Source organism: Leucopleurus acutus (genome assembly GCF_964270905.1).
Source record: "Leucopleurus acutus genome assembly, chromosome: 19".
NCBI classification, from domain to species: Eukaryota; Metazoa; Chordata; class Mammalia; order Artiodactyla; family Delphinidae; genus Leucopleurus; species Leucopleurus acutus.
In genome coordinates, this window is record NC_139161.1 from 46,570,299 (window position 1) to 46,583,562 (window position 13,264).

Consider the following 13,264-nt stretch of genomic DNA (forward strand, 5'->3'; position numbering starts at 1 on the left):
CCCTGGGTGCTGAAGCTGGGGACCCCTGGGACCTGCCGGAAGACAGCTGACTCATGACCCCTCCTTCCAGGGTGGGGGCCGGTGAATGTCAGATTCATAGACATCATCATGACTCCCCTGGCCTGACCTGACCTTGAAAGTGACACAGATACTCTGGGCTTATCCCCTTCCTCCCCCCCGACAAACAGGGGCATTTCTATTTTGGCCTCAAAGGTCCCATAAAGCAAATCCAGCTGGTCCCTCCTTTAGGGTCGGGAGAGGTTGGAGTTTATTCCCTGGGTGGGTGACTGACACAGGAACGCCAGCCCTAGAGGGATCTGCCCATGCCCCTGGGCCCTGAACCCTCCCCTTGTTCATACAGGCCCTCCTAGAAGGCTTGGGGCTGCACCCAGGACCCAGAGCCCCTCCCGGCAGACAGAGCCTCTGTGCTGACATGCTCCCTCCTCAGGAGCCTCTGAGGAGGGTGGGAGAGACGGGCAGGGACCCTGAAAGGAGGCATGAAGGTCCTGAACAGGCACAGAGGAAACATTCTTGGCCAACTTGGGGCCCTGAGAACCTGCCCTTCCAACCTCCTGGAACCCTAGCTGCTAGGCAGGGCCTCACAGGGTGGGAAGGCCTGTAGCATCCTTCTCCAAGGGTTTGGGGGCTGAAGCCAACAGGGGAAGTGGGAGCAAGAAAGACCCGGGAGAAATCTGAGGGGCCCTGCTTAACTCCTTCCAGGTATCCCATTAGGTCCTGAGACAAAGGCCATGGTGTCTGGGCCCCTGATTCTGGGCATGTGGATGTGTGTTCCTAAGCCCGGGTCCCCAAAGATGGGACCCTTCAGCCAAGCTCTTCCCTCTATCTTGAAACTCTCTAGACCCCATGAACAACAAACCTTCATTAAAAACTCTGGCCCACGCCCCTGCAGAAGGCACAAACACCCCTAATGGCCTGGGAGCCCATGGGAATTTCCCCCAGGGGTGGTCCCAAAGCCTGCTCCAGGGAAAGCCTTCGCTGTTCGTGGTTGGCCAGGGGCACAGGGTGAGGCACAGAGCATCAGATGCAGCTGGGCTGGGAGCTGGGAGCCCAGGCCCCACCTGAGCCCCTCTGCATGGGGACCCTGAGCCCCTCTGCATGAAACTCTGAGTTTGTGCCCCAGACAGCCAGGGAGGGCCTGTCAGGATGAGAGCTCAGGCCTGGGTTCCTTTTCACTGGCTGTCCTGGAGGCAAGGTCAGGCCCCGGAAGTTCTTGGTTGGTGCCCAGGCTACGGCCCAGGTAGGGACTAGAGGCAGACTGCGTCAGCCTGGCAGATGCTCTGACACCAGACTTCTCAGCCGAGATGCTCGTGAGGCTGAAATGTCTGGGAAGAGGTCTGTGGGTCATGCTGTCCCCGTTTCTGTCTCCACCAACATTCCGCTCGGTGCCTGCACCCTGCGATGGATGTAGGATTGAAGTATGGCTGTTGCCTCTTTCCAGAGCAGCTGCACATCCTGTGTGTCCGAGGGGTTCCAGGGCATGTGCTGAGCAGAAGCTTGGCCTCTGAGCTCAGGGTACTGGCTGGGATCGCAGCAGGCACGTGGCACAAGGCATGCAAACAGTCTTTTTTATCCTGCCTCAAGAAAAATACAAAAGATAATAAAGGCCCGCGTCTTTTCTCCCGGTCGTCAGACACGCAGGGACTGTGCTACCTCTCTCCCCGCTGTAGTCTTGCTTGTGGGGCTGGTTTCTTCTCACTCTGGCTGTATGTGCTGCTTGGCAGGTCCCAGGAAATCGTGGGGATGAGAAACCAGCCAGAACCCTGGGGTTAAAATGCCGGGACGTGCATCTGAGATTAAACCACAATATTCACTGGTTTCACAGTCAATTTCATTTCCTCCCTTCCTTTCTTCCTCTTGCTTTCCCATTTGATGTGGGCTGGCAATGGGGTGACTTGGGGGTTTCCCTCCAAGTTTGTACTTTTGAAGCTGGGGGACAGGTGGGCACTTGGCAGTCACCATCCTGTCCTCCGAGGTACATGGGGCATGTGGGTGTGGAGCTTTCCAGCGGGTGGGGGCCTGCTTCTGCTAGCACAGCCCCCTAGTTAGGTTTATTTCTTCTGAACTGTAAAGAAAAGAACAGGTATGGCAGAACAGAGCTCAGAACATAGGGTCTTCTGGTCCCTTTTTTGAGGATTTGAGTCTTTGTTTCCTAGCGGGAAATGGTACCGGGGTGAGTTGGCTGGGGGCTCCCGGTGGAAGTGAGCTCCTGCCAAGGACAGGACCAGGGCCTCGGTGGTTGGTTCGGAGGTAGGCACGTGGGCCCCTGAGGCTAGAACCATCGCTGCTAGAATATTTTAGTGAAAACTAAACAGTCCCCTTTGCCAATTTGAGTCCAGTCGTTGTCACTTGCCATTGAAAGTCATGGCTAAGGTGACAAGCAGTAGCAGAACAAAGAGACTGAGATGTCAGAAGGTGATACTGAGGCTCATACCCTGGGCTAGTGGGTTCCTGCTTCTCAGGCACCTGCACACCTGTCCAACTCAGAGATTATGGAACATGCTTCCGCTCAGACAGACGAAATGGAGGACCTGCATTTTGAACCCAGGCAGACTGATTACAGACCTGAACTCTTCCCTCTCCTACGAGGCCAAGGTTCCCCATGACCCCACGGCTGAATCCCAGGCTTTCTACCCCAAGTTGAAAACTCTGTATTCCAGATCAGTGCCTCCCAAACTATAACGATTGGGCTGGGAATCTTATTAAAATGCAGATTCTGATTCAGTGGGTCTGGGTGGAGCCTGAGATTCTGTATTTCCAGCCCTTTCCTGGTGTCAGCAGCCACGGCTGCTGGCCCACGGAGCACACATTGAGGGGCAGGGTCTTTAGGGGAACAGCTTATGTTGATCACCAAAGGGGCAGAGATGCTTGGAGGCTCCCAATGTGAGTGTGTGACGAGAGGGAAATGGACAACACTGACCTGCGTAGCCCAGAAATTCTCAAAGCTGCCTGGGCTCTGTGAGCAGCTGAGTGTCACCTTTGAAAATGGTCGTCCTGCTTGGATAACTTCCCTGGGCCACCTTTGGGCGCTCACAAAAGTGTTGCTTCCTGACTTCCAGCACGTGCATGGTTGACTTCCAGTAGGTCCTGGCTGTCTCATCAGGGATGCTGTCTGGCAGGCCCCCAGTTTACAAAGCAGAGTCACATGCCTCATCTCAGGTGATGCTCACAAAAGCCTCTGTGCTGGAGGCTTCTTCCTACCGTTTTCGACGTGAAAACCCCGAGACTCAACCCAGGCAGACCCTGGTGCAGGACCCAGGACCATCAGAGCTGAGACTAGAGCTCGTGGCCTCTGACTCCTGGGCACGTGCTCTTCCCACGCCCTTTCCTAGTGATCTATTCTCCAAGCATTAGAAAGTCAGAAAGGCAACCCCACTCAGCCAGTCCCTGCAGGGGACTGGGTTGCTTTCCTTGAGTGAGAGGAAAAGGCTGTGGCCCACACGTGCTCTTACCCTTCTCCCCACCAGCAACCCCGTCCCAGGGCGCTGGGCCACAGCCTTCCGCAGTCCTCACTGAGTAAGCTGGAGTGCGGCTGGGCCTCACCTGCGAAGTTGACAGCCACGGCCACGATGATGATGACGACCCCCAGGATGATGAAAGTGACGCTGAGCATGCCGGCCAGGTGGCCCAGCCTCCGGGCCCCGTCCAGGTCTCCTTGTTGCATGCTACTTCGAGACTGCAGAGAGAAGGTGGCAGAGACCTCAGGAAGGCTGTGCTTGGCAGCCTTGGAGGGGGCCCCTTACTGAGCCTCTGGAACACACCCGGTCCCCACTGCGCCGGCCAGGCGGCCCAGCCTCCGGGCCCCGTCCAGGTCTCCCTGTTGCATGCTACTTCGAGACTGCAGAGAGAAGGTGGCAGAGACCTCAGGAAGGCTGTCCTTGGCAGCCTTGGAGGGGGCCCCTTACTGAGCCCCTGGAAAACACCCGGTCCCCACTGCGGCCCACACTCCAGCAGCCCCCATAGGGGAGCGGCAGGGGGCTCCTTCAGGACTCCAGTGGCCAGACCTCTTGAGGAGACCCGTAACTAAGCCTGCCCCTCGCTGGCTGGGGACAGCTGGAAGCATGACCGAGCAATGCAGGGTGTTATCTCAGGACAGTGACGGGCAGGGTGGTATAGTGGAGACCGAGGGCCTGGGAGGGTGGACCAGGTCCAGGCCATGCTGAGCTGGCAGGAGAGATAAGCCAGGCCCCTGCGGACCCCAGCCCAAGGCTCATTCCTACAGCTGCACTAAGGCAGCCCCTGTGGCTTTTTCTATGGCCTGACATACCTGCTTCTTTTGCTCTGTGAGCCCCCTCTTGCCATAAAAGGAAAGAAATCACTGGCCCTCCCTCTCCCTATATCCCACCCAGGAAGCACATCCTTGTTCAACCAAGTCCACTTCCCAGATCACACCAGAAAGGCGAGGCATTTGGGGTTTGAACCAGGAAGGCTGGGGCCGGGGCGGAGCCACATATGGCTTCATAGGACCCCTATCTGATATTCCACTCCTCAGTGAGCTCGGCTTCTCTTGGCCCTATTGAATTGGGTGAAATCAGGTGGGTTAGGATGGGGATGGACAGAGGACATAGGGACAGATAGGATCATGAGGGGTCTGGGGGGAAGCAGTAGGAGGTGTGTCCCAAGCTTCTCCCCCCTCACCACTGCCCAGGCTGGCCTGGGACCTCCAGATTCCTCCAGCTCTAGAACTTGGACTTCTATTGATAGAACAGGCTCAGGCAGGAGTGTACTAAAGGTGTGACGACTTACAAGACCTCAGGCCATTTATTTGGTTATTTTATGTTCTGATTATTGGAGGCTCCTGAGTTCAGCATGGAACCATCAAGTACCTTGACGATGATGGTGACGATGATGACAAGGATGTATTGAGCCCTTACTTTGTGCCGGGCAGCTTACTGACAACTATGCCTAAATGGTCTCATTTAGCCTCAGAATCATTCTATGAGGTTGGCAGTGTTGCCCATTTTTAAAAACGCTGAAGTTCACAGAAGTGACACCTCCCCCTCTGTTCTCTTCATTGGGGCACCCCCCATTCCCTGGGTCCTGTCTTCATCTCTCAGAATTCTGATTCCCCACCTCCACCCCGTGGTTCCCTGTGCCAAGCTCCTTCCAGGCCAGTGCCAGCTGTCTGCCCCAGTGTGACCTCACTCACTTTGCCCCAAACCACAGCTTCCTACTTCCCAGATCTGCTCCTTGCCTTGCACTCTGCCTTCCACGTGCTCAAGCCCCAATTATTGGCAACAGCCTGGAGTCCTCCCACTTGGTCATAACTCCCCTCCCATCCCACTCTACTAATTAGTTTCCTAGTCAATTCCATTGCAACTCTCCTCTCTAGCTTTGCTGCACTTGCCCTAGTTCCAGGGGCCACTTCTCACTCAAGCCATGACAAGAGCCTCCTGAAGTTCCCCCTGGCTCCAAGCTCTTTTCCTCTCCATTCTACTCCCCACACCACCATTTCACCCTATAGATATTCATGCCAGGCATGGTGCTAAGACCCTGGGGTGCAGCGGTGTACAAGAGAGCCCCGGTTCTTATGCTCATGGAGCTTACAGCCTTGGGGGGAGGCTGGCCTCCATTGTGACCACACAAATAAAAGCAAAATTGCAAGTGTGGGTAGCGTTCCGAAGGAGAGGTACCTGGTACTATGAGAGTTTATAAAAGGGGAGAGTCAGGGAACACATCCTGAAGGGAGGACATCTGGACTGAGATATGAGAGATGAGTAAGAATTAAATAGCTTTTTTTTCAAATGGAAGAAGTGTTCTGCGCAGAGAGAACAGCATGTGCAAAGGCCCAGAGGGAGTCCCTACGTGGCAAATACGTAGATGTTCAATAAATCGTTATTGACTGAAGGAAGCAGGCGGGAACTTGACAAAGGCCAGTGCAGCCGGGGCTGAGACTGAGGAAGAGGAGGCTGCAGAGGCGGGCAGGGCCAGGCCAGGTAGGGCTCTTCCCATACAGCAAGGAGGTCGGTCCTTATCCCAGAACAGTGAGAGCCAGTGAAGATGGAAGGATGGGGGCAGAGGATGGTATGATTGGATGCAGGTTTCCCAAAGACCCCCCTGACTGTAGTGGGGGATCACAGGAGAGCCAGGAGCTGAGGCAAAGTCTCAGAGAGATGATGATGGCTGAGGCAATCACTCTTGTCCAGCATCCTCCACGGCCCCCCACTGTCTGCAGAACAGAGTCCAAACTCAGGTTTGCTTTGCATTTCCTGGTTTTACCCTCTGCCATTCTCTTCCACAACCTCTGGGTCTAGCCGATCTGAACTGCTCAGGGTATGAGCACCGACTTCCACTTGCCTTTGCTCGTGCTATTTCTCCCGCCCACATTCCTGCTCCCCCATAACACCTCAAGTCCAAATCCTCTCTATTCTTCAACAGCTGGCTCCAATGCCACCTCCTCTGTGAAGCCCACTGAGATTCCTCCATCCCCACTGGAATGGTCATAACCCCTAGCATTATTTGAACATTTACCTTGTGCCAGGAACTATGCAAGCTCAAGTCTAGACCTCAGCCTCTCTCTGCTGCCCAGGGACATTGGGGCACCAATCACTCCTTGGTCTTTTCACACTCTCCTTCTTTTTTTTTTTTTTTTCACCCTCTCCTTCTTGACTAGATCTTTTTCTCTCCTGTCTTGAAGAAATCCTCTATTTGTCTCACCCAGTTGTAGGCTCCCCAGTGCCTACAGGACAAAATCCAGATTCCGTTTTGTGACAGTTGGGGCCCTTCTTGATCTGGCCTTTCTCCATTTCTCCAGTTGCTTCTCTCACCACGCCTGCCTGGTGTTCTGTATTCCAGCTGCATCTCCTCATCTGTAAAATGGCCTAATAACAATCCCTGCCTCATAGGAGTGGTAGAGGATAAAATGCTCTAATGGACGGCAAGCTCAGGTCACCAAACTCAGGACATCAACACCGAGGCAACATTGGGAGGAAGAGGGAGCAACATACAGAAAGACTTCTGGGATTTCCAGGAATTTCAGCTTCAGAAATCCTGGGGTTACCTTGAATCATTATCCAGGACTCATTCTCAGCTGTAAATATAGCATCAGGGGGAGGGGCAGAGGGTTTAAGATGAGTCCTGCCCCCCATTTTCCAGAAAATGTCTGTGCAGTAATGATTCAGGGCCATGGAGAGAGGCACACAGGTCGTTTCTTGGGTATGAGGGGTGAGGAAGAAAGGTGAGAGGGAGAGAGAATTTTTTTCAGTTATACTGAGCCCAGTCTCACTTATTTATCCGCAGAGCCATCAATCCATGCATCCTTGGATTGATGGAAGGTCGTGCGTGTTCCTTCAAGCCTGAGGGACGCCACTGAAGGAGACACAGTGGGAATGGCTGCATGGAACAGGGCAGACCTGATTGTGGCTTCTTTGTTGTGTCAGACACTTTATACACTCTATGCAATGTAAACCTCACAACTATTCTGTAACTTTTAGTTTTCCAATCTGTAGAAAGGAGGGATAGTAACTGCCTCTAAGAACATGAGAAGTTGTCCACTGCTAGCTGGCACTCATTTCTGAAGTACCCCCCTCCCCAATTAGTTACCAAATGAAAGATCCATCCCTTGTTTCCAGGGATGGAGGAAAACCCTTCATTTCTTTTTATGAGTAAATTACCAGCTGCTCTGCATCCCCGTTAGTGACATCAACTTCCTCTTACACCAAATGGCTCAAGTTGAAGGCAACTAATAATAATTGCAGTAATGGTTGTAATGACTGAATTAATAGATCATTTGTGATTGCAATGACTGTGGGAATGGTGAGTGAGAAAATGAATTCAGGTTAATAGATCAGTGAGGAAAGATATTGAAAAAAGTTTGAGTGTGGGGAAAGGACAAGGCGGGGTTGGGGAGAGGATAGGGTGAGAAGGATGCTGATGAGAGCTGCTAGAGGCTGAAACCAGCCAGAGGAGGGTGGCAACAGAGCTTCTCAGGAACGAGCGTTCTCCACCCATGAGGCTCAGGCCAAGGCCTAGCAGATCTCAGGAGAACTGACAAGATGTGCCAGGGATGATCAGTTATTGGCCCTTCCACAGAGATCAAGCATCTCCCAGTAGATCAAGGCAAAAGGATGTGCTTCTCCATGTGCTTCCCAGCACTGTCTCTGCATAGACACAATTGTTTCTGAAATGCCCTGACTACAGTTTAACCCCCCTGTTGCTGGAGAGAGGGGAGGGGTGGTGGAGGATCCTGGGGAAGGAGTCAGGGCAGCTGCAGTGGTGGATGGGACGGATTGGCAAGACTTAGGGGCTTGAGACCGCAGCTGTTTACCAGCTTATTCAAGAGGCTTCCCTGGTGGTCTGGTGGTTAGGACTCTGTGCTCTCACTGCAAGGGCCCAGGTTCGATCCCTGATTGGGGAACTAAGATCCCACAAGCCACGAGGTATGGCCAAAAAAAAGAGAAAAAAAGACGTCAATATCTTAAGCCATATGCCTACATACCAGCTGACTGTCAGCCCTGGTCAGGACTTAGCACTCTTGTTGAGTGAATGGATAAATCATAAATGAATGAGAATGAGCCTGCAACACATCAGTTAAATAATTAAGTTGTTGAAAATGCCTAAGTAAGGAAGCGTTGAAGCCGCTCTGGATCTCTGCGTCGCTCCCACATGCTGTAGGAACAACCTACAGAGAAGGGACAGCTCAGAGGCTGCAACCAAAACCACAGACAGGGCCGCCTCCCTCTCCCAAGGCTGTAATGAAGGGTGAGACTCCATTATATCCAGATTGCTAAAAGCCAGAAATGCCTGTTCACTGGGTGTTTGTCCTGTCCTCCGACATTGCAGTTTCATTTAGTATTAATAATAATAGCAACCACTTCCATTTATTAAGCATTTACTATGTTCCAGGCTTTGGCACACACGTTAGTTCATTTAATCCTCCCAACAGCCCTATGAGGTAGGTGGTCTTAGTACACATTTTATAGATGAGGAGACTGGAGCTAAGGAAGGAGGTTGAATGATTTGGACATGGTCATGTGACTTAAAAGGGGTAGAGATGGGATACACACCCAAGTCTATCTGATGCTTCTTTTATCAACAACTGAAGGCCCACTGCCTGGGGCCCAGCATCCCTCACTGACAGGAGATCTTGCTGGATCGGGGAGCATGGCCATTTCTCATCCTGACCCAGGGGTAAAATGGATGAAGCCAACCTTGCCCTGGCCACCCCAGGAAGCTCACAGGAAGCTGCGGTGCTGAGCAGGCCTGGGCCTGGACACCTGTGATCACAGCTCCTGAGGTAGAGCCCCTGATCCCAGCCCTGGTCCCAGCAGGCCCCTGTCAGAGCTACAGTGGGAAGGACACTGCTGGTCCATTAGTCTTCCACTGATGGAGTGAGTGGGTGGTGGAGAGGAGGCTACTGGGAGGTGGGGGAGAAAAAGAGGGAAGGAAGTAAAATTATTCCCTCCCTGCATAAATGCCTAAAAGGTTGGCCTTTCCTGGGAGGGACATACCATCCTTGTCCCAGAGGTAGATACAGGGTGGGGCCATGAAGAGAACACTGGATTCAGTATCCAGGTGATGTGCCTCTTGCCAATTGTGTGACCATGGGCAAGGCACTGTTTTACATGCCTCAGTTGCCTCATCTGGTAAATGGGAACAATTAGCTAGACTCTGTCAGCCTCATACTAGGGCATGCTCTGCAGACAGTGAGCTCTAGCCAGGCTGTCAGGGCTGTGGGTCTCCTTCTCCCCTGGGGTCAAGGGCTTGATCCTTCACTTGGTAACCAATGGGAAGACTTCAGATGAGGAGCTCTGAAGTCTGTTGCCAGGACCTGGAGACACCAGCATGGAGACTTAACTCTCTTTCCATACTCTCTGTCTCTCCTTCACCCCTGCTACTGTTTGAGTGGCACCAAGTATTTCAGCTCTAGATAAATAACTGACCCCTCCCTCCCCAGGGCATGGGGATGTCCTATGAACTAGAAAAGTGAATATCACAAAAAAGTGACTCACACAAATGTTTTGGATTCCCAGTGTATATAAAAGTTATGTTTATACCTTTCTGTAGTCTAGTAAGTGTGCAATAACACTGTATCTAAAAAAGCAATGTACATACCTTAATTTTTTTTTTTTTTTTTTTTTTGCAGTACGTGGGCCTCTCACTGTTGTGGCCTCTCCCGTTGCGGAGCACAGGCTCCGGACGCGCAGGCTCAGCGGCCATGGCTCACGGGCCTAGTCGCTCCGCGGCATGTGAGATCTTCCCGGACCTGGGCACGAACCCGTGTCCCCTGCATCGGTAGGCGGACTCTCAACCACTGCGCCACCAGGGAAGCCCCATACCTTAATTTTTAAACACTTTATTGCTAAAAAATACTGATCATCCTTGCTCAGCAAGTTGTGATCTTTTTGCATTAGTAATATCAAAGATCACTGATCACACGTCACCATGACAAATATAATAATAATGAAAATATTTGACATATTTCGAGAATTAACAAAATGTGACCCAGAGACACAAAGTGAGCAAATGCTGTTGGAAAAAAAAAGAGGCGGCGATAGACTTGCTCGATGCAGGGTTGCCACAAACCTTCAATTTGCAAAAAATGCAATAGCGGCAAAGCACAATAAAACGAGGTATGTCTGCTTATAAAATGTCCAGAAGAGGCAAACCCATGGAGACAGCAAGAAGATGGGTGATTGCTCAGGTTTGGGAGGGATGGGGAAGAAAAAAGGCCCTGGGTTTCTTTTGGAGGTGAGGAAAATGTTCTAAAGTTGACTGTGGTTATAGTTACGCTTGTCTGTGAATATACTAAAAATCATTGAATTGTCCACTTTAGATGGGTGAATTGTATGACATGTGAATTATATTTCAAAGCTCTAAGAAAAACAACAAACAGGACTTCCCTGGTGGTCCAGTGGTTAAGACTCCATGCTTCCAATGCAGGGGGCACAAGTTCGATCCCTGGTCAGGGAACTAAGATCCCATATGTTGTGTGGCGCGGCCAAAAAAAAAACCAACAAATGTGATGGCTTCCCATCCCCGCCAGGGAGACACTCACCTAATTACTACCATCACGTAATAGCTCTTACTATGTGCTGGGTGCCTTAGCACTTTGTATGGCTCATCTCATTTCACGCTCACACAACTCTATTTAGGTGTTATGCTGACACCCATTTTGCAGATGGGAATACTGAGGACAAAAGATGTTTGAGTGACTTGCCCGAGGCCACAGAATACCCTGTGGTTTTGTCTAGCGTGGGTGCTTCTTGCAATGTGTTGTAAGGGTCTGTTTACAAGTTTCTCCCCACTGGACAGGAGGCTCGTGGGGATTGGTGATGGCATCTGGTTTAGCACTGTATTCCCTGCCCCAGGCCCGGTGACCATCAGACCTGACTCAAGAACCTGAGAAGGATGTAGAAATGCACTGGGGGTGGGTTCGTGGTCTCACAGCCTTGGGCCCAGGTTTCCCTTGACAAAGGCAGCTCCTACCCAGCTCACACCCTGCCACCCCCAGCAGGAGATGGGTTCTAGCGAACGTTTTCTCCTGGGTCCTTGTGTGGATTCCCCCCGCAAAGCCTGTCTCTCCTCCTGGGGCTTCTCCCTGTAACCAAGAGGTTGGCCCTGCCCACAGCCACTGGCTGCACCCCTGTGGCCCGGCTCTGCCCCCAGCTGCCTCCAAGAGCAGCAGGCAGCACAGGAAGTTCCTCAAAGGCCTGGCCCAGCCCTGGCTCTGCTGCCCACACCAAGTCCCTGCCAGTGTCCCCTAAAGCCCTGGCAGGTGGTGCTGGATTTGGTGGGGGTTGGGGAAGGCCCCCCTGGCTGGAGACTGGGCCTCGGTGAAGTGGATAGAGACGTATGAGGAAATAAGGGGTCTCTCAGAGGAGAGTGGGGCAGCAGGAATGACCACAGCTCCTGGGGGCTCGATGATGATGACTCAGCAGGGGAGTCACTCCAGAGGGGAAGCAGACAGTGTCTCCCCTCTCAGTGTACTGTCCCCTGCTGCTTACCTCATTCTGAAAGTCATTCCCTGCCAGCCTCTCTCTGTGTCTCTCTCTCACAATCTCCTGGACCGCAGAAGTCACTTGCCAACATGTACCAACATTTTCTGTGGCTCCTCTGTAAGTAGCTCTATCCAGATGACTTGGATTGGAGCTGATCTAAGGTAATTTACTCAAAACCCTAGAGCATGAGTGTGTGGGAAGCAAGGACTAGCCCCCATGCCCCTCCCTGGCCAGGCCAGCCATACCCTCTGACACACGTGTGTTCCCACCCTTGGCCCAGGCCCCCCCACCCTGAAGACATGCTGAAATCGGTGCAAAGGCGAGGCCCAGAGGGCCCCAGCGAGAAGTCACCCCCAGAGGAGCAGCCCTGGGGCAGCCGGGCCCCGGAGCCCTCAGTCCATGGCAGGGAAGCCACTGCCTGATCTTGGAAACCAGAGCTGCCAGAGGCTGACAGAACTCCGGGGGGTGGGGGGTGCCTGGCTCCCCTCCTGAGAACATGGGGCCCTGGGACCCCATGCCAGGTGCAACCTCTGCTGATTCACAGCCCCACTCAGGAAGGACTCCTCGGGACAACGCCCCCGACCCCTGCAAAGGCAAGACCCCCAACTTGGCTGTATTTCTGCGCAGAATTTAGCTCCAGGTGGCTCTCTGGAATCCCCTTCCCAGCAGGGATGTGTGCAAAGTCAAGCTGTGATGTCCAGGAGCAGAGATGAAGGAGGATAGCAAACAGAAGCTCTCCAGGCCCCTGGACCCCTCTCCAAGGGGGAGTAATAGACCAGCTGAGAAGGGGAATCTTCCCCCAAGCCCCCGGCACCCAGCTCTTTTCTCTACCTCCCAGGCAGGGAGACTGGTGCCTGCAGGGAAGCGTGGCTGCTGACCCCAGGCCCAGCCCCTGCCCTGGAACAAAGAGTAGCACTTACCATAATGGAAAAGATGAGGGGGATGAGGTTGAGGGGCCAGATGGGGCAGAAGCAGGAGGTGATGGCAAGGACGAGGTAATCTTTGGGAACTTCTCTGTCCCGGGTATAGGAGGTGGTGGCAATGGAGGATGCCCGCCTCGAGCTGGCCCGGGAGGATGCCTGGGGGAGCGAGGCCTCCCGGTGCCCCTCGGATACCACCTTGAAGGGCAGACTGTGGCAGCCCTGCTCCAGGTCCAGAACCCCCGAGGGGGACTTGGACAGCTTCAGGGGCTTGTCATCCTGGCCCCCGACCTTGGTGAGGAGTTTCTCCATCTCCGGCAGGTCCAGGGGTGAGACGGTGCCTGGCTCCTGCGCCGGGGAAAACTGAGGCTGCCCGGGGTGGGCCAT

At 53.2% G+C, this 13,264-nt stretch overlaps 1 protein-coding gene across 1 annotated transcript; it reads right to left on the minus strand.

Annotated features, from left to right (window-relative positions):
* Nucleotides 1-1,159: 1,159 nt before the first annotated feature.
* Nucleotides 1,160-13,264, minus strand: TRARG1 (trafficking regulator of GLUT4 (SLC2A4) 1; the record flags this gene model as incomplete). The annotated part of the gene is made up of 4 exons (XM_082861619.1): nt 1,160-1,473; nt 1,672-1,808; nt 3,471-3,694; nt 12,878-13,264. The coding sequence occupies 4 exons, from the start codon at nt 13,262-13,264 to the stop codon at nt 1,160-1,162; spliced, it is 1,062 nt and encodes a 353-aa protein (XP_082717745.1).